The sequence below is a fragment of the Coregonus lavaretus genome (genome assembly GCF_964263955.1).
Source record: "Coregonus lavaretus genome assembly, chromosome: 20".
In the NCBI taxonomy this organism is placed as follows: Eukaryota; Metazoa; Chordata; class Actinopteri; order Salmoniformes; family Salmonidae; genus Coregonus; species Coregonus lavaretus.
Window position 1 is genome coordinate 48,498,286 of NC_140007.1, and position 22,044 is coordinate 48,520,329.

Consider the following 22,044-nt stretch of genomic DNA (forward strand, 5'->3'; position numbering starts at 1 on the left):
GTTTAGAGAAATGGAGCAGCAGGAACACGTTGAATGTTACGTTTTGGAGAACATGGATGAATGTCTAATACTGCAGTGAGACTGTGAGAGCTTTTGTCTTGCCCATTCACCCTCTGAGTGGCACACATACACAATCCATGTCTCAATTGTCTCAAGGCTTAAAAATCCTTCTTTAACCTGTCGCCTTCCATCTACACTGATTGAAGTGGATTTAACAAGTGACATCAATAAGGGGTCATAGCTTTCACCTGGATTCACCTGGTCAGTCTGTCATGGAAAGAGCAGGTGTCCTTAATGTTTTGTACACTCAGTGGCTAGTTTATTAGGTTGCTATATAAAGCAGGCAGACAGACATCAAGGTATTCAGTTACTGCTCGATTACGTTAGAATGGGTAAAACAAGTGACCTAAGCAACTTTGATCGTTGGTATCTTAGAAGCGGCCGGACTCCTGGGCTTTTCACGCACGACAGTGTCTAGGGTTTTGCCGAAAATGGTTGGACAAACAAAAAACATCCAGTAAGCGGCACCCTGTGGGCGAAAACATCTCGTTGAACAGATCGAAGGAGAATGGAAAGAATCGTGCAAGCTAACAGGCAGGCCACAATGACGCAGTACAACAGTGGTGTGCAGAACGGCATCTGCGAACACACAACTCGCCAGTCCTTGTCACGATGGGCTATTGCAGCAGACGACCACACTGGGTGCCATGCTGATGGCAGAGTTAGGATTTGGCATAAGCAGCATGAGTCCCATGGCCCCATCCTGCCTGGTGTCAACGGTACATGCTGGTTGCAGTGGTGTATTTCCATCCTATCGGCAGTAACCGCATGTTGCCATCGCTTAAGCATGAAACGTTTTTCAACTTGTAGAATCCATGCCCCAAATAATTCAAGGTGTTCTGGAGGCTAAGGGGGGTCCGACCCGGTACTAGATGGTACCTAATAAACTGGCCGGTGAGTATATACACTGAACAAAAATATAAGCGCAACATGTAAAGTGTTGCTCCCATGTTTCATGAGCTGAAAGATCCCAGGATTGGTCCATACACACAAAAAGCTTATTTCTCTAAAATGATGTGCACACATTTTTTACATCTCTGTTAGTGAGCATTTCTCCTTTGCCAAAATAATCCATCCATCTGACAGGTGTACCATATCAAGAAGCTGATTAAACAGCATGATCATTACGCAGGTGCACCTTGTGCTAGGGACAATAAAAGGCCACTCTAAAATGTGCAGTTTTGTCACACAACACAATGCCACATATGTCTCAAGTTTTGATGGTGCGTGCAGTTGGCATGCTGACTGCAGGAATGTCCACCAGAGCTGTTGCCAGATAATTGAATTTTCATTTCTCTAACATAAGCCGCCTCCAACGTTGTTTTAGAGCATTTGGCAGTATGTCCAACCGGCCTCACAACAGCAGACCACGTGTATGGCGTCGTGTGGGCGACCGGTTTGCTGATGTCAACGTTGTGAACAGAGTGCTCCATGGTGGCGGTTGGGTTATGGTATGAGCAGGCATACAGTGGCTTGTGAAGGTATTCACCCCCCTTGGCATTTTTCCTATTTTGTTGCCTTACAACCTGGAATTAAAATGGATTTTTTGGGGGTTTGTATCATTTGATTTACACAACATGCCTACCACTTTGAAGATGCTAAATATTTTTTTTTGTGAAGCAAACAAGAAATAAGACAAAAAAACTGAAAACTTGAGCGTGCATAACTATTCACCCCCCCAAAGTCAATACTTTGTAGAGCCACCTTTTGCAGCAATTACAGCTGCAAGTCTCTTGGGGTATGTCTCTATAAGTTTGGCACATCTAGCCACTGGGATTTTTGCCCATTCTTCAAGGCAAAACTGCTCCAGCTCCTTCAAGTTGGATGGGTTCCGCTGGTGTACAGCAATCTTTAAGTCATACCACATATTCTCAATTGGATTGAGGTCTGGGCTTTGACTAGGCCATTCCAAGACATTTAAATGTTTCCCCTTAAACCACTTGAGTGTTGCTTTAGCAGTATGCTTAGGGTCATTATCCTGCTGGAAGGTGAACCTCCGTCCCAGTCTCAAATCTCTGGAAGACTGAAACAGATTTCCCTCAAGAATTTCCCTGTATTTAGCACCATCCATCATTCCTTCAATTCTGACCAGTTTCCCAGTCCCTGCCAATGAAAAACATCCCCACAGCATGATGCTGCCACCACCATGCTTCACTGTGGGGATGGTGTTCTCGGGGTGATGAGAGGTGTTGGGTGGAGATTATAACAGTACATGGCCATTAAGGCCTGATTTTTCTCCAAGATGTTCAAACGTTCATAGATGACCAGCAGCGTCAAATAATAATCACAGTGGTTGTAGAGGTTGCAACAGGTCAGTACATCAGGAGTAAATGTCACTTGGCTTTTCATAGCCGGGCATTTAGAGGTTGAAATAGCAGGTGCGGTAGAGAGAGAGAGTTGAAAACAACAGGTCTGGGACAAGGTAGCACGTCCGGTGATGTTAAAGGATAAGCAGTCACACAGCATGATGTTAAAGGATAAGCAGTCGCACAGCATGATGTTAAAGGATAAGCAGTCACACAGCATGATGTTAAAGGATAAGCAGTCACACAGCATGATGTTAAAGGATAAGCAGTCACACAGCATGATGTTAAAGGATAAGCAGTCACACAGCAGGATGTTAAAGGATAAGCAGTCACACAGCATGATGTTAAAGGATAAGCAGTCCATAAACTCTGACATAATAAGCCAGTAGGTCCCAATCATAAGAATACAAAAACACAACCATTAAACATTTTCCAATAGAAATGTACAACTATTACTTCCCATTGCAAAAAACATTTCACGTTTAGCACATAGTCACTGGTAACCTAACGTTTAAAGTGGAACTGAAACAAACAGACAATCATACTATGTAAAAAATATCAAATTCCCAGTTTATGCTACAAAACCAACTTTATAAAAGGTTTTTAAAATAGGTTATATTTAACTCAACGTTCCATGACGTACGGCTAAGGCATTGTTGGCAGAATAGATGGATGCAGTTCAATGCATGATTCATATAATTCACAAATACATTTCTTGGTAGTCCAAAACATATTGCTACCAGGTTGTAAATCACAGCTGGCCTGGTACATTGTTTGCTGCCTCCATTCGGGATGCACTGTTTCCGTTTCAATGAGTGAATATTCTGGACAAAAACTGACAAATAGAACTAACGTTGGGAATGTCAATACAATCAAACTAGCAAGGGCAATGATCACAAGTCAGTCATAACGTGGCTAATAGGCTAGCATATCTATTTATGTAGCAAGCTACAAACACGGAGCCTAACGCTAGCTAGATAGCTAGTGTCGTATCGCGTCAATGCTGGTAATTATTGCTGTCAAACAAAGAGTCCGCTTAGGCTGTACTTTGATTATAAGTTTTATTTATATCACAAGATGTCAGCATAAGTTTACAGACCCTGCAGGGCTGGAGAACAGTGTCCAAAGATAATGTCTGTTCTAACCTCTTCTTCGCTTTTACCCAGTATATATAATCTTCCCAAGATAGGGGTGGCTCCCTCTACTGTCCAATCCCCTGTCTACAACACACACTTCCTGTATTTTGTATGTGGCGTCATTCTAAAACCTTCCCTCTGACACTAAATAAACATCCTTTCAGTTCCACTTAAAAAACATTAACAAAGACATAATCTTAATACACTACACTAGCTAGCTAGCTGTTCTGAGGATGTCATGTCATGCCATTGGAGGAGTGGGTGAGTGACTGACTTTTTCCACTCATATTGTTTTTTGGTGGCTATACACAGCTAGAGATGCAGGTGTCATTTGGTTAGCTAGCAAGAACTTGAACAACTGTTATCCAGTTAGCATATCTCTTGCGTTCGCAAATTCACTCTGGCTTTCTACTCCGATTTCAGAGCACTCTCGTCTGAGTGTGCCAGAGTGCAGAACAACTGATTAATTTACGAACGCGCAACACCTGCTGAATATGACCGCTGTCATTAAACGTAGGCAAAAACAGTAATAGCTAGTCAAGAACATTCTAGATAACATGTAAACAGCCTCACCAGCTCTGCCACGGCGAGTAAAATGGTCTGAGTGAGGTGTTCTATCATTTGTGTCTGGAAGTAGCTAGCAAGCTAGCCAACTTTAGCCAGTTAGCTTGGGTGCTTGGTTGGGACAAGCATGCATTGGCAGGCAAGCTGCAGAAGGAGGAGGAGGCTACAATTCCCTATTGTTTATCAGTGTAATTTTGACGGCCAACTAGCTGAAAAAGTTTGAGAGGGTTTATCTAATGTTCCTTCGTTAGATTTTAGCTAATCTTGTTCTGGCTAGCATCAGTTGTTGATCTTGTTGTTGTTGATGTGCATTACTGGCGGGGAGAGAGCCTATCTTTTCATGGTTGTTTGATCAATAGGACTGTAAAGTTCCCAAATGGTGGTTACATGCAGGGCATTCGGAAAGTATTCAGACCCCTTGACTTTGTTACGTTACAGCCTTATTCTAAAATGGATTAAATAAAACATTTCCTCATCAATCGACACACGACACCCCATAATGATCATTTGAAACGTAACTTCTTGTTCAACGTTATTCTTGAAAAGGGAGAAGCTAACAAATTAGCAACAACATCCTCTTTGATGACACCTGCTGCAGCCGCTGCAAACTAGCCGACAACCAAAGCTAGCTAGCTAGACCGCGGGAAAACTACTGCTCGCTTTTGCATAGTGACCTGTTGGCCTTCAAGAAGGCAGAAGTTTCTATACGTTTTTATACAATTGGTCCCACCCATTAAGTCAGAATGTGACTGGTTGATTCCACTGTCACTCCAAAATTTTGCCATAATACAGTTGAATGGCAGATGCCTTTATCTAGCTTCTGATGGCCTAGATTTATCTCCCCAGAGACCACCAAAGAAAAATCCTGATTGGATATTTTTTTCTCTTCAATGTTAACTCTTTCCTTTCCAACAAAAACTGAAGAGATTAAATCTGAACATCATTGAAAATAATAATATAATTTGAATGATATTATTATAATCATTATTTTATAAATCCTTAGCCCTTCTCTGAAGGCGTAGAAGGCCCATTGTTCCACATTGTGTTCGGGTTAGTAATAATTTGTATTTTCCCTCACCGTGCATTTATTCACTATTCTGAATGTCTAAAGAATCCATATGTTGTTCTGAAATATGAACACAGATTTGACAAAATTACAATCATGGTGTTGGTGTTGGTGTTGGTCTGAATTGGAGTCGCATTTTTCTGCTCTCGATCTTTACTCGGTCTCGGGCCCCTTGTCCCCCTCCCGGTCTCGGTCTTGACTCGGTCTCGGGCCCCTTGTCCCCCTCCTGGTCTCGGTCTTGAATCAGGCTCGCTTTAGGTGGTCTCAAACACAACACTGCTGAAATGTCTTGAGTCAATAAGTATTCAACCCCATTGTTATGGCAAGCCTAAATTAGTTCAGGAGGAACATTTTGTCACATAATAAGTAGCATGGACTGATTTTTGAATGACTACCTCCTCCAGCCCAACATTCCACATGAGTACGCAGATCTCTCCGATGTCTTCTCTGCCTCCAAGGCTAAGTGTCTCCCTCCTCACAGGCCCTGGGACTGCGCCATTGACCAGCTGGAGGGACAACACCCCCCGAAGAGTCGCATTTACCCCCTTTCCATGGTGGAGACTGAGGCCATGGAGAAGTATGTGGCGGAGACCCTGAAACAAGGGTTCATCAGACGCTCTACCTCTCCTGCCTCCGCCAGCTTCTTCTTTGTGGCCAAAAAAGACGGAGGACTGAGACCATGCATTGACTACAAGGGGCTGAACGCAGTCACCACCAAGTACCGGAACCCCCTCCCTCTGGTTCCGTCGGTCATCGAGCAGCTACGTGGGGCCCGGTACTTTACCAAGTTGGACTTGGTCCGAATCCGGGAAGGAGACGAGTGGAAGACGGCATTCAGCACTACCTCAGGCCACTATGAATACTGTGTCATTCCCTACAGCCTCGCCAACGCACCTTCTGTGTTCCAGTCCTTCGTCAATGACGTGCTGAGCAGACCGGTGGTGGTGTACATCGACGATATCCTGATCTACTCGGCTACGTTCGAGGAGCATGTCAGGGACGTCCGACCTGTCCTACTCTGCCTCCGGGAACACAGCCTGTTGGTGAAGGGGGAGAAATGGGAATTCCACCAACAGGCCATCTCCTTCCTAGGATACAGGATCACTCCTCAGGGGGTGTTCATGGAAGGAGTGAAGACGGACGCCGTCAGGTCATGGCCAGTTCCCACCACCATCAAGGGCCTACAGAGCTTCCTGGGCTTCACTAATGTCTACAGGCGTTTCATCAGGTCCTTTAGCTCCACAGCCGCCCCGCTCACCTCTCTCCTTAAGGGTGGGCCTCAGAAGCTGGCCTGGAACCCTGAGGCTGACATTGCCTTCAAGAGGCTGAAGGAGAGGTTCACCACAGCGCCCATCCTAAAATATCCAGATCCATCTCGTCCTTTCATCCTGGAGGTGGACGCATCGGAGGAGGGCATGGGTGGGGTCCTCTCCCAGCGGCACGGTAAACCAGAGAAAATCCCTGTGCCTTTTTCTCTAAAAAGTTTACCCCCGCAGAGAGGAACTATGGAGTTGGAGACAGGGAGCTGTTGGTGGTGGTCCTCGCTCTGGAGGAATGGAGACACTGGCTGGAGGGCGCAGTCCATCCATTCCGGATTCTTACTGACCACCGGAATTTGATGCACATACGGGCAGCGAAATGGATGAACTCTCGTCAAGCCAGGTGGGCCCAATTTCTCACTCGCTTCCAATTCATTCTGTCCTACCGCCCAGGATCCCAGAATGTTGAAAGCCGACCCACTCTCCGGGATGCACCATACCGGAGAAAGGAAGGATCTGGGGGGTCCTATCCTGCCTCCGTCTCTCATTGTGGCACCTGTCGTTTGGGATGTGGACGAAGACATCCGCTTGGCGGCTCAGGAGGACCCTGCGTCTGCCAAAGCCCCTCCGGGGCGCGTGTATGTACCCACCAGTGTCCGTGTCCGCCTGCTGATCTGGGCGCACACCACCCTTACGGCAGGGCACTCTGGTATTACGCGCACCCTGCATTCTCTCTAGCCCAAAAATACTGGTGGCCCACCTTGGCTTCTGATGTCTCCTGCTACGTCAACTCCTGTTCCGTATGTGCCCAAACAAAGACACCTCGGAACGCCCCGGCAGGCAAACTAGTTCCTCTCCCAGTGCCTCAGTGACCTTGGTCACACCTGTCCATAGACTTTGTCACCGACCGTCCACGTTCTGACGGCTTCACCACAGTCATGGTGGTCGTAGATCGGTTCTCCAAATCATGCCGTTTTTTGCCACTAACTGGTCGTCCTTCTGCTCTCCAGGTCACTGAGGTCCTGTTCCAACAGGTCTTCCGGCATTATGGACTTCCGGAGGACATCGTCTCGGACCGTGGCCCCCAATTCACCTCCCGAGTGTGGAAGGCTTTCCTTGGGAAGATCAGAGCCACGGCCTCTGTCGAATGGGCAGGTGGAGCGCATGAACCAGGAGCTGGGGAGGTTTTTTGTTGCCACTGTCAGGACCGGCAGGGTGAGTGGGCCGGTTTCTTCTTCCTCCACGGTTCTTACTCCCTTCCAGTGCATCCTGGGGTACCAGCCGGCCCTGGCCCCTTGGACACCCAGCCAGACCGATGCACCCGCTGTCGACGAGTGGTTCCACAGGGCCGGACAGGTCTGGGACGTTGCCCATGTCCATCTCCAGAGGGCCATTCGTCGGCAGAAGGACCAAGCCGACCGCCACTGCAGTGAGGCCCCTGTATTCCAGCCTGGGGATCGTGTCTGGCTGTCCACAAAAAAACTCCCTCTACGCCTGCCCTGCAAGAAACTGAGTCCCCGGTTTGTGAGGCCGTTTAAGGTCCTCCGGCGGATAAATGAGGTATCATACCGGCTGCTCCTTCCCCTCACTACCGTGTCTCACCCACTTTTCATGTGTCTCTCCTCAGGCCAGTGGTTCCTGGTCCTCTGGCGGATGCCGTCCCCCGGGGTACGCCTCCTCTGCCCCTGGACATTGACGGGAGTCCAGCGTATACAGTGAGGGACCTGCTGGACTCCAGGTTCCGTGGGGGACGGCTCCATTATCTGGTGGACTGGGAGGAGTATGGTCCTGAAGAGAGGAGCTGGGTTCCGGCTGGGGACGTTCTGGACCCCAACCTAATTCGGGACTTCCACCGTCGCCGCCCTGACCGGCCTGCTCCTCGTCCTCGGGGTTGTCCTCCTGGCCGGCAACGTCCAGCGGCTGGAGCCGCACGTCCGGGGGGGAGGGGGTACTATCACGTCTCCTCCCGTTTCTCCCCTCCGGCGCTCTGATTCACCGGTCAACTGAGCCACCGGTCTGAGCAACACTGGAATGGAAACCCAACGCACCCTAATCACCTCCAGCGCACCTGCACCTCATCATCTCATCCCCACCCCTATTTAGCCCTGGACTGTTCCGGAAGATGTTGTGTGTGATTGTTTAAGCTTCGTGTCGTTTACTCTCTCTTTGTTATTTCTCTTTGTCATTGTTAAGTAAACCTTGACCTTGTTAATTCCTGCGTCTGCGTCCTGCCTCTCCGTATACTCAGTACGCGTCACATTCACCAGACACTGGGAGATGAATTCACCTTTCAGCAGGACAATAACCTAAAACACAAGGCCAAATCTACACTGGAGTTGCTTACCAAGAAGACAGTGAATGTTCCTGAGTGGCCGAGTTACAGTTTAGACTTAAATCTACTTGAAAATCTATGGCAAGACCTGAAAATGGTTGTCTAGCTATGATATACAATCAATTTGACAAAGCTTGAAGAATTAATAAAAGAATAATGGGCAAATGTTGCACAATCCAGGTGTGGAAAGCTCTTAGAGACTTACCCAGAAAGACTCACAGCTGTAATCGCTGCCAAAGGTGATTCTAACATGTATTGACTCAGGGGGTTGAATACTTATCTAATAAAGACATGAGTGTTTTATTTTTCCAATTTCTTTCTCCAAATGTTAGAATTTTTCTTCCACTTTGACATTACAGAGTATTTTGTGTAGATCATTGACCAAAAAATTACAATTAAATCCATTTTAATCCCACAACAGAATATGTTAATGTGATTTTTTTTTGTAAACCCTGTAACTGTTTTGAATTCCAAGAAGAGATGGAAAATTAATCTGCTTAGGAATGAATCATGCAAAACATGTTTTATTTTTTTGGCACGGCGTCAATGAGATTCAATTCTATGATCTTCTGTTCTCTATCCATGGAATTAGTCCACTTCACCACCAGGATGTTAGATACATGCCATGTTTTTTGAACTCATACAAAGCTGTTCATTGTAGTCTATTCAAACAGACCCCATTTCAAAGGAAACAGACGAGGTGTAGCTGCCAACATAGCTGAACACATAGTAGATCGTTTTGTTGACACTGAGAATGGAATGTATATGTTTTTAAATAACATTCTTAGAACGTTCTTTGAACTTTACTAATGTTTTCTTGTGGTTTTTATGTAACGTTTTCTTAATGTTCTGAGAACATGAGTTTAAACCTGTAGAAAACGTTATGCTGAAGTACTGAAATTCCCACAGAAGAAACATGGTTCTCAGAACGTTATGCCCTCGTAAAACTGACTATCCTACCGATCCTTGACTTCGGCGATGTCATTTACAAAATAGCTTCCAACACTCTACTCAGCAAATTGGATGTAGTCTATCACAGTGCCATCCGTTCTGTCACCAAAGCCCCATATAGTACCCACCATTGTGACCTGTACGCTCTCGTTGGCTGGCCCTCACTACATATTCTTCACCAAACCCACTGGCTCCAGGTCATCTATAAATCACTTCTAGGCAAATCCCCGCCTTATCTTAGCTCATTGGTCACCATAGCAACACCCACCCGTAGTATGCGCTCCAGCAGGTATATCTCACTGGTCATCCCCAAAGCCAACACCTCCATTGGCCGCCATTCCTTCCAGTTCTCTGCTGCAAATGACTGGAACGAACTGCAAAAATCTCTGAAGCTGGAGACTCTTATCTCCCTCAATAACTTTAAGCATCAGTTGTCAGAGCAGCTTACCGATCACTGCACCTGTACACAGCCCATCTGTAATTAGCCCACCCAACTACCTCATCCCCATATTGTTATTTACATTGTTATTTATTTTGCTAATTTGCACCCCAGTATCTCTATTTGCACATCATCTTCTGCACATCTATCACTCCAGTGTTAATACTAAATTGTAATTATTTTGCACTATGGCCTATTTATTGCCTTACCTCCATAATTTACCACATTTGCACACACTGTATATATATTTTCTATTGTGTTATTGACTTTATGTTTTGTTTTACCCCATATGTAACTCTGTGTTGTTGTTGTTTTTATCGCACTGCTTTGCTTTATCTTGGCCAGGTCGCAGTTGTAAATGAGAACTTGTTCTCAACTGGCTTCATACCTGGTTAAATAAAGCTGAAATAAAAAAATAAACAAATGTGCTAGCTGGGTAACCTGCACCATTTCCAGACTGTTGTGGGAAGCTTGTATGCAAAATAACCATAGGACAACCACACTCTCACCAAGCTCTATGACACATATGGTTCTCAGAACGTTATGTGCTAACTGGGGTGTCACTGACTGACTGACTGACTGGGAGAAAAGGTTATGAGACCAGGGGCTTAGTGAGGTGATCCCAAGATGGTGGGTTCATGGAATTAGAATGAATTACAACTCCTGATAGAAACATAATTATAATTATATGGGTGGGTCTAGTCCTTTGGGTGATGATGTCACAGCTGGTTCCTTTTCATTCTGAAGAATTCAAACTCTTGGATGGAGAGATTGGTTGGGTTTGGGTCACTCACTACCACTGGCTCATGAATCGTGTGCACAACGAACGCTACAGAAAGGAAATGATTCACTTGTGCACTTGCTGTGTGTCAGTTATATAAAGTGCATTTCTATCGGGAACATTGTCTGAACTTTTCACGTTACTCACTTAAAGGAGTTGTTTGACGCTGTAATGCTGGTTTCTTATTAGTAGATGTGTTACTTGACGCTGTAATGCTGGTTTCTTATTGGTAGATGTGTTGATTGACACTGTAATGCTGGTTTCTTATTGGTAGATGTGTTGATTGACACTGTAATGCTGGTTTCTTATTGGTAGATGTGTTGATTGACGCTGTATGCTGGTTTCTTATTGGGAGATGTGTTGATTGACGCTGTAATGCTGGTTTCTTATTGGGAGATGTTTTGATTGACGCTGTAATGCTGGTTTCTTATTGGGAGATGTTTTGATTGACGCTGTAATGCTGGTTTCTTATTGGTAGATGTGTTGATTGACACTGTAATGCTGGTTTCTTATTGGTAGATGTGTTGATTGACGCTGTATGCTGGTTTCTTATTGGTAGATGTGTTGATTGACACCGTAATGCTGGTTTCTTATTGGGAGATGTGTTGATTGACGCTGTATGCTGGTTTGTTATTGGTAGATGTGTTAAATTTAAGCTGTAATACTACTCTGTGATAGGTTAATGGATTGACTGAGTGTAAATCTTGTCTCTGATAGGTGGATGTCGCCATGCCATTTGGGTGCCTTGCCCTGCGAGATGGGCGGAACTTAGACAACATCTATGATGTCACCGATAAGTATGAGATGGGACAGGTCCTTAAAGCGTAAGTGCCATTTATATATTGTCACGATGTTAGAAATGGTGTGGTGTGGAATCAGGCGCAGAAGCAGATGGACAGTCCAACAAGACTTTACTGGAGAGTGCAAAATAATCCAAAACAGCCAGAGGCCAAAAAGACGCACACAGGCGTCAAAACACGAGCGCACAACACAGGGCGCAAAACTCTCCTCAACCGAGGAGGAAGCTAAATAGCAATGGCGTACCGAAACATGGGTAACGCACAAACACCTGACACAAAACAATTACACACAACACTACACTAACAACAAGGAAACTAAATAGGGTGCTTAATGAGACATAACACAAGACAGGTGTGGCTAACAGACAAAACTAATCAAACAGGAAACATGGAGCGGTGGCAGCTAGTACTCCGGAGACGACGACCGGCGAAACCCGCCCGAACAAGGAGGAGGAGATGCCTCGGCCGAAACCGTGACAGTACCCCCCCCTTGACGCGCGGCTCCAGCCGTGCGCCGCCTCCGGCCTCGGGGACGCCCAGGAGGACGCGGAGCAGGGCGCGTAGGATGACCACGATGGAATTCGGTCATCAGGGACGGATCCAGAATGTCCCTCCTCGGCACCCAGCACCGCTCCTCCGGACCGTACCCCTCCCACTCCAAGAGATATTGGAGACCCCCCATCCGGCGTCTCGAATCCAGGATGGTCCGAACAGTGTACGCCGGAGCCCCCTCGATCTCCAACGGGGGCGGAGGAGTCTCCTCAATCTCGAAGTCCTGGAGTGGACCAGCTACCACCGGCCTGAGGAGAGACACATGGATTGAGGGGTTAATATTCTTGTAATCAATAGGTAGTTCTAACCTGTAACACACCTCATTCAATCTCCTCAGGACTTTAAAAGGCCCCACAAACCGCCGACCCAGCTTCCGGCAGGGCAGGCGGAGGGGTAGGTTTCTGGTTGAGAGCCAGACTCGATCTCCAGGTGCGTACACTGGCCCCTCACTGCGGTGTAGGTCGGCGCTCGTCTTTTGTCGACGTATGGCACGCTGCAGATGGACGTGAGCAGCGTTCCACGTCTCCTCCGAGCGCCGTACCCACTCATCCACAGCGGGGGCCTCGATCTGGCTCTCATGCCACGGTGCCAGAACCGGCTGGTACCCTAATACACACTGAAAAGGGGTTAGTCTAGTGGAGGAGTGGCGGAGAGAGTTCTGTGCCATCTCGGCCCAGGGCACATATCTCGCCCACTCCTCCGGCCGGCCCTGACAATATGACCTCAGAAACCTACCCACATCCTGGTTGACTCTTTCGACCTGCCCATTGCTTTCCGGGTGGTAACCCGAGGTAAGGCTCACCGAGACCCCCAAACGTTCCATAAATGCTCTCCAGACTCTGGAGGTAAACTGGGGGCCTCGATCGGACACTATATCCTCGGGTACCCCGTAATGCCGGAAGACGTGAGTGAATAGAGCCTCAGCGGTCTGTAGGGCAGTAGGAAGACCCGGCATGGGAAGGAGACGACAGGCCTTAGAGAACCGATCCACAACGACCAGGATGGTGGTATTCCCCTGTGAGGAGGGAAGATCGGTAACAAAATCCACCGATAGGTGAGACCAGGGTCGTTGTGGAACGGGCAGGGGCTGTAATTTACCCCTGGGCAAGTGTCTGGGTGCCTTTTAAAGTCCTGAGGAGATTGAATGAGGTGTGTTACAGGTTAGAACTACCTATTGATTACAATAATATTAACCCCTCATTCCATGTGTCTTTCCTCAGGCCGGTGGTAGCTGGTCCACTCCAGGACTTCGAGATTGAGGAGACTCCTCCGCCCCCGTTGGAGATCGAGGGGGCTCCGGCGTACACTGTTCGGACCATCCTGGATTCGAGACGCCGGATGGGGGGTCTCCAATATCTCGTGGAGTGGGAGGGGTACGGTCCGGAGGAGCGGTGCTGGGTGCCGAGGAGGGACATTCTGGATCCGTCCCTGATGACCGAATTCCATCGTGGTCATCCTACGCGCCCTGCTCCGCGTCCTCCTGGGCGTCCCCGAGGCCGGAGGCGGCGCACGGCTGGAGCCGCGCGTCAAGGGGGGGGTACTGTCACGGTTTCGGCCGAGGCAGCTCCTCCTCCTTGTTCGGGCGGGTTTCGCCGGTCGTCGTCTCCGGAGTACTAGCTGCCACCGCTCCATGTTTCCTGTTTGATTAGTTTTGTCTGTTAGCCACACCTGTCTTGTGTTATGTCTCATTAAGCACCCTATTTAGTTTCCTTGTTGTTAGTGTAGTAAAGGTGTGTAATTCTGTCACGATGTTAGAAATGGTGTGGTGTGGAATCAGGCGCAGAAGCAGATGGACAGTCCAACAAGACTTTACTGGAGAGTGCAAAATAATCCAAAACAGCCAGAGGCCAAAAAGACGCACACAGGCGTCAAAACACGAGCGCACAACACAGGGCGCAAAACTCTCCTCAACCGAGGAGGAAGCTAAATAGCAATGGCGTACCGAAACATGGGTAACGCACAAACACCTGACACAAAACAATTACACACAACACTACACTAACAACAAGGAAACTAAATAGGGTGCTTAATGAGACATAACACAAGACAGGTGTGGCTAACAGACAAAACTAATCAAACAGGAAACATGGAGCGGTGGCAGCTAGTACTCCGGAGACGACGACCGGCGAAACCCGCCCGAACAAGGAGGAGGAGCTGCCTCGGCCGAAACCGTGACATATATGATCACTAAAGACCATAGACTGCTATACTTTTAATACTATATATTGCAGATCCCTATGGGCCCTAATCAAATGTAGTGCACTACATTTGGGACGCAACCTTAATGTAATGGAATCAACCCTCTATGCAGCTGTTCCACAAACAGTTTTTAATTTCATTCAGTTTCCACTTCCTCCTCTCCTCCTCTCCTCCTCTCCCTCCTCTCCTCCTCTCCTCTCCTCCTCCTCCTCTCCTCCTCTCCTCCTCTCCTCTCTCCTCCTCCTCTCCTCTCCTCCTCTCCTCTCCTCCTCCTCTCCTCTCCTCCTCTCCTCTACCCTCTCCTCTCTCCCCTCTCCTCTTCTCCCTCCTCTCCTCCTCTCCTCTTCTCCCTGCTCTCCTCCTCTCCCCCTCTCCTCCTCTTCTCCTCTCCTCTCCTCCTCTCCTCCTCTCCTCCTCTCCTCCTCTCCTCCTCTCCCTCTCCTCCTCTCCCCCTCTCCCTCTCCCCCTCTCCTCTTCTCCCTCCTCTCCTCCTCTCCTCTTCTCCTGCTCTCCTCCTCTCACCCCTCTCCTCCTCTCCTCCTCTCCTCTTCTCCCTGCTCTCCTCCTCTACCCCTCTCCTCCTCTTCCTCCTCTCCTCCTCTCCCTCTCTCCTCTCCCCCTCTCCCCTTCTCCCCCTCTCCTCCTCTCCTCCTCTCCTCCTCTCCCTCTCCTCCTCTCCCCCTCTTCTCCCTCCTCTCCCCCTCTCCTCTTCTCCTCCTCTCCTCCTCTCTTCCTCTCCTCTCCTCTCCTCCTCTCCTCCCTCCTCCTCCTCTCCCCTCTCCTCCTCTTCTCTCCTCCTCTCCCCTTCTCCCCCTCTCCTCCTCTCCCCCTCCTCCTCCTCTCCTCCTCTCCCCTTCTCCCCCTCTCCTCCTCTCCCCCTCTCCTCTCTCCTCCCCCCTCTCCTCCCCCTCTCCTTGAGACGCCGAATTAATCTAAGATAACTGTCATTAGTTTTGACGTTTTTGTCGAGAAGATCTTAGTCGCGCAATCTGACATCTTACTAACACGTTTGGCGCAGTATTTCTGAAGTGAAAAATGTGCATGAAAATGATTAGTCTCTCGTTAAATGACAGAAAACACTTCATTAAAGAATCTCTACTGTTGACAAATCACCGACGAAGGGGCGTAGACTTGGCTGCCGACTTTCAACTTGCCTCGAGAATGTTTTTGTGTACGAAGACCAAAACAAAACAATAACGTTACAAAATGTTGTATAATATATAATATAATATATGCACAAACTGTTCCCAACTGCCTCCCAAAAAAAAGGGTTAAATATGAGACCCTTTGCTATGAGACTCGAAATTGAGCTCAGGTGCATCTTGTTTCCATTGATCATCCTTGAGATGTTTCTACAACTTGAGTGGAGTCCACCTGTGGTCAATTAAATTGATTTGACATGATTTGGAAAGGGCTCACACCTGTCTATATAAGGTCCCACAGTTCACAGTGCATGTCAGAGCAAATATAAATCATGAGGTTGAAGGAATTGTCCTTAGAGCTCCGAGACAGGATTGTGTCGAGGCACAGATCTGGGAAGGGTAGCTAAAAATGTCTGCAGCATTGAAGGTCCCCAAGAACACAGTGGCCTCCATCATTCTTAAATGGAAGAAGTTTAGAACCACCAAGACTCTTCCTAGAGCTGGCTGCCCCGGGCCAAACTGAGCAATCGGGGGAGTAGGGCATTGGTCAGGGAGGTGACCAAGAACCTGATGGTCACTCTGACAGAGCTCCAGAGTTCCTCTGTGGAGATGGGAGAAATTTCCAGAAGGACAAACCATCTCTGCAGCACTCCACCAATCAGGCCTTTATTGTAGAGTGGCCAGACAGAAGCCACTCCTCAGTAAAAGGCACATGACAGCCCGCTTGGAGTTTGCCAAAAGACACCTAAAGACTCTCAGACCATGAGAAACAAAATCCTCTGGTCTGATGAAACCAAGATTGAACTCTTTGCTTGAATGCCAAGCGTCACGTCTGGAGGAAATCTGGCACATCCCTACGGTGAAGCATGGTGGTAGCAGCATCATGCTGTGGGGATGTTTTTTCAGCAGCAGGGACTGGGAGACTAGTCAGGATCGAGGGAAAGATTAATGGAGCAAAGTACAGAGAGATCCTTGATGAAAACCTGCTCCAGAGCGCTCAGGACCTCAGACTGGGGGCGAAGGTTCACCTTCCAACAGGACAACGACCCTAAGCACACAGCCAAGACCAAACGCAGGACTGTACGTTTTGTTTACCCCATATGTAACTCTGTGTTGTTGTTGGTTTTATCGCACTGCTTTGCTTTATCTTGGCCAGGTCGCAGTCGTAAATGAGAACTTGTTCTCAACTGGCTTACCTGGTTAAATAAAGGTGAAATAAATAAATAAAAGGTGCTTCAACAAAGTACTGAGTAAAGGGTGTGAATACTTATGTAAATGTGATATTTCCGTTTTTTTATTTTATACATTTGCAAGAATTTCTAAAAACCTGCTTTTGCTTCGTCATTATGGGTATTGTGTGTAGATTGATGAGAGGGAAAAAAACGATTTAATCAATTTTAGAATAAGGCTGTAATGTAACAAATGTGGAAAAAGCTTCTTGTATCTCCTAGATATAGGAGAGACACATCAAAACCTTACTCCTTATGATTCATTGTTGTACTGTCTGTTTTGTCATTTATGAATGTGTTATTCAACGCGTTCCATGGACTATAGCAGTAAAGGCCAATTCAATATTTTATCAAATAATTTTGTATGTGTTATTTGTTACCTAAAATTCAAAATGAAATAGATAAATTATCCATGGTATGACCATGGTGAAACAATTCCATATGTTAGCTTAGTAGAATCCTCCCAAAGGCTTAAAATGCATCAGTCCTCTCTCTCTCTCTCTCTCTCTCTCCTCTCTCTCGCCACCTCTCTCCCCTCTCCCTCCCCGTCTCTCTCTCCATCTCTCTCCCCCCTCTCTCTCTCTCTCTCTCTCTCTCTCACTCTCTCTCTCCTCTCTCTCTCTCTCTCTCTCTCTCTCTCTCCTCTCTCTCTCTCTCTCTCTACTCTCTCCTCTCTCTCGCCACCTCCCTCCCCGTCTCTCTCTCCATCTCTCTCTCCCCCCTCTCTCGCTCTCCTCTTTCTCTCTCTGTAGGAAGGAGTTCTGCGAGCTGTGTCTGGCTAAAGACCGACAAACCAACAAGGTGTTTGTCTGTAAGAAGTTTCTGAAGAAGGACGGGAGGAAAGTACGCAAGGCTGCCAAGAATGAAATCCTGATCCTCAAAATGTACGCGATCCTCAATGAGCGACATACCCTTTAACACATACCTAAATCTCTGTTTAAAACTAGTCTGAGTGGGAGTAGAAAGCCTAACAGAACATTTTAAAGCTTATCAAACTACAGCTGACGTTTTTTGCTTCTCTGTTTTCTACATTGATAAGCCACCTGGCCTCCCAAATGGTTCCCTGTACCCTATATAGTCTGCTACTTTCAATCCTGGTATAGACAATAGGGGGCCATTGCAGACGCAAACCTGTTCTCCGGATCTAAAGCAGATATTCATTTAAAGGAAATAACTAAACCCAGCCAGCAGACACTGTGGTCCTCCAGGAGATCAGATTGACAACCAGCCAGCAGACACTGTGGTCCTCAGTCCTCAGACAGCAGTTTGAGTCAATAGAAACCTGTTTGTGTGTCTGAATGTCTCCTGCTCTGGTTCCTAACGTCCCAAATGGGATCCTGTTCCCTTTATAGTGCGATACTTTTGATCTGGGCCCATAGGCACTATATAGTGAATAGGGTGCCATTTGGTACTCAATCTGACACTGTTAATAGAAAGCTGTGTCTGAATGCCTCCTCCTCTGTCTGTTCCAGGGTCAACCATCCAAACATCCTCCAACTGATCGACACGTTTGAGACGCGGAAAGAGTACTTCATCATCCAGGAGCTGTGAGTACATGACCTCCAAAGGCTACAGCCAGAGCCAGAGTTTCTTACTGTGCTCTGCTCCTCTCTGCAACAGAAGAGATACAGTATTTTAGCTGATGAGCTTTTTTACCCTTGATGACTGTAAACACACAAACACACACCGCTGTCTACTTAAAGCAGTACTCAGTACTCGTGGATGAATGTTTCTCTAGAGGATCTAGGCAGAGACTCCCTGTGAAAAATAAAGGTTAATTTATTTATTTTTAATAAAAAATAAAATAATAACAATCGTTATCAAGAATCAGCATGAGATGACTGTCATCACACTCACACGCTTCTTTATTCAAGTGGTTTAGAGATGCAGAGTCTTACAGCTCATTGGGTTAGCGCTGGGCTCGGAGGGCTCTTATTGGATAGCTGTGATTGCTTTAATAATTAGTTTAAAACAGATTGCTACGGGATATATGAAACAGGAAACAGGAGGTATGAAATAGGAGATATGAAACAGGAAACAGGAGATATGAAACAGGATATATGAAACAGGAAACAGGAGATATGAAACAGGAAACAGGAGGTATGAAACAGGAAACAGGAGATATGAAACAGGAAAAAGGAGATATGAAACAGGAGGTAATATAAAAGTAGACTGACACAGACGCAAGCACACTAATGATGAGAGAGAGACCAGGGAGCCGTTGGACCAGGGGTAATGAGAGAGAGACCAGGGGTAATGAGAGAGAGACCAGGGGTAATGAGAGAGAGACCAGGGGTAATGAGATAGAGACCAGGGAGCCGTTGGACCAGGGGTAATGAGAGAGAGACCAGGGGTAATGAGAGAGAGACCAGGGGTAATGAGAGAGAGACCAGGGGTAATGAGAGAGAGACCAGGGGTAATGAGATAGAGACCAGGGAGCCGTTGGACCAGGGGTAATGAGAGAGAGACCAGGGAGTCGTTGGACCAGGGGTAATGAGAGAGAGACCAGGGAGCCGTTGGACCAGGGGTAATGAGAGAGAGACCAGGGGTAATGAGAGAGAGACCAGGGGTAATGAGAGAGAGACCAGGGGTAATGAGAGAGAGACCAGGGAGTCGTTGGACCAGGGGTAATGAGAGAGAGACCAGGGGTAATGAGAGAGAGACCAGGGGTAATGAGAGAAAGACCAGGGAGCCGTTGGACCAGGGGTAATGAGAGAGAGACCAGGGAGCCGTTGGACCAAGGGTAATGAGAGAGAGACCAGGGAGCCGTTGGACCAAGGGTAATGAGAGAGAGACCAGGGGTAATGAGAGAGAGACCAGGGGTAATGAGAGAGAGACCAGGGAGCCGTTGGACCAAGGTAATGAGAGAGAGACCAGGGAGCCGTTGGACCAGGGGTAATGAGAGAGAGACCAGGGGTAATGAGAGAGAGACCAGGGGTAATGAGAGAGAGACCAGGGGTAATGAGAGAGAGACCAGGGAGCCGTTGGACCAGGGGTAATGAGAGAGAGACCAGGGAGCCGTTGGACCAAGGGTAATGAGAGAGAGACCAGGGAGCCGTTGGACCAGGGGTAATGAGAGAGAGACCAGGGAGCCGTTGGACCAGGGGTAATGAGAGAGAGACCAGGGAGCCGTTGGACCAAGGGTAATGAGAGAGAGACCAGGGAGCCGTTGGACCAGGGGTAATGAGAGAGAGACCAGGGAGCCGTTGGACCAAGGGTAATGAGAGAGAGACCAGGGAGCCATTGGACCAGGGGTAATGAGAGAGAGACCAGGGGTAATGAGAGAGAGACCAGGGGTAATGAGAGAGAGACCAGGGGTAATGAGATAGAGACCAGGGAGCCGTTGGACCAGGGGTAATGAGAGAGAGACCAGGGAGCCGTTGGACCAGGGGTAATGAGAGAGAGACCAGGGAGCCGTTGGACCAGGGGTAATGAGAGAGAGATCAGGGGTAATGAGAGAGAGACCAGGAGTAATGAGAGAGAGACCAGGGAGCCGTTGGACCAGGGGTAATGAGAGAGAGACCAGGGAGCCATTGGACCAGGGGTAATGAGAGAGAGACCAGGGAGCCGTTGGACCAGGGGTAATGAGAGAGAGACCAGGGAGCTGTTGGACCAGGGGTAATGAGATACACTCATCATTAACTCTACTTGCAGTCCTTATGGACTAATAACAAGGTGTGAGTGTGTGTGTGTGTGTGTGTGTGTGTGTGTGTGTGTGTGTCTGTGTCTGTGTCTGTGTCTGTGTCTGTCTGTGTGTGTGTGTGTGTGTGTGTGTGTGTGTGTCTGTGTGTGTGTGTGTGTGTGTGTGTGTGTGTGTGTGTGTGTCTGTGTGTGTGTGTATGTGTGTGTGTGTGTGTGTGTGTGTGTGTGTGTGTGTGTGTGTGTGTTTGTGTGTGTGTGTGTGTGTGTGTGTCTGTGTGTGTGTGTGTGTGTGTGTGTGTGTGTGTGTGTGTGTGTGTGTGTGTGTGTGTGTGTGTGTGTGTGTGTGTGTGTGTGTGTGTGTGTGTGTGTGTGTGTGTGTGTGTGGCAGGGCTACAGGCGGTGATGTGTTTGACTGGATTCTGGACCAGGGGAATTACACAGAGAGAGATGCCTCCAACGTGGTCAGACAGCTTCTACAGGCTGTATCCTACCTGCACTCACTCAACATAGTACACAGGAACCTCAAGGTAGGTCAAGGGGTGTGTGTGTGTGTGTGTGTGTGTGTGTGTGTGTGTGTGTGTGTGTGTGTGTGTAAAACCAAGAGAGATAACATTAAGGAGTCCCTCCTAACATTCAAGTATCCCTCCTAACATTCAAGTATCCCACCTAACATTAAAGTATCCCTCCTAACATTAAGGAGTCCCTCCTAACATTAAGGAGTCCCACCTAACATTAAGGAGTCCCTCCTAACATTCAAGTATCCCTCCTAACATTAAAGTATCCCTCCTAACATTAAGGAGTCCCACCTAACATTAAGGAGTCCCTCCCCTCATCTTGCCCCAAAAAGCGAATCTCCTCTATTTAGTGAACACAGTGACTATGGTTACATGCACACAATAATATGATTATTGAGAATAGTCAGATTAATGTAATAATTTGTTTAAAACGTTTATATTCTTTGCAAGAAGAACGATTTCCCTAATAATTGCAATCAAGATAAACATTCAACCACAGCGACCATGTTGTTTTTGTGAAGACGATTTGATTCTGAGTTCCGACATATAAAGTTTGTATGTGAAAACAATTTCTAAGATGTATACCGAACTCACTTCACTCGCGCATAAGAGGGAGGCTTGCGTTACCTGTGCTGGCACATGATCTCCTTAACAGCTTCTACCCCCAAGCCATAACACTGCTGAACAATTAGTCAAATGGCCACCTGGACTATTTACATTGACTCTTTCTTGAAAGGCATGGTTTCTTGTTGGTTAAGGGCTTGTAAGTAAGCATTTCACGGTAAGGTCTACACCTGTTGTATTCGGCGCATGTGCCAATTAAAGTTTGATTTGACCTTAACATTCACAAGGCCGCAGGGTCAGACACATTACCAGGATGTGTACTCAGAGGATGCACTGACCAGCTGGCAAGTGTCTTCACTGACATTTTCAAACTCTCGTTGACCCTGTCTGTAATACCTACATGTTTCTAGCAGACCACCATAGTCCCTGTGCCCAAGAACGCCAAGGTAACCTGTCTAAATGACTACCGACCCGTAGCACTCACATCTGTAGCCATGAAGTGCTTTG

The 22,044-nt window shown here is 47.4% G+C and overlaps 1 protein-coding gene across 1 annotated transcript in view; it reads left to right on the plus strand.

The window, feature by feature from the left end:
* Positions 1 to 11,623: 11,623 nt before the first annotated feature.
* LOC311147574 (caM kinase-like vesicle-associated protein) overlaps positions 11,624 to 22,044 on the plus strand; it is a gene marked incomplete at both ends in the record, with an annotated part of 46,238 nt that continues 35,817 nt past the window's right edge. The window contains 4 exons of the mRNA XM_084184323.1: positions 11,624 to 11,718; positions 17,569 to 17,700; positions 18,289 to 18,363; positions 20,847 to 20,985. Of these exons, the coding sequence (XP_084040449.1) occupies positions 11,624 to 11,718; positions 17,569 to 17,700; positions 18,289 to 18,363; positions 20,847 to 20,985 (441 nt within the window). The remainder of the gene's footprint in view (positions 11,719 to 17,568; positions 17,701 to 18,288; positions 18,364 to 20,846; positions 20,986 to 22,044) is intronic.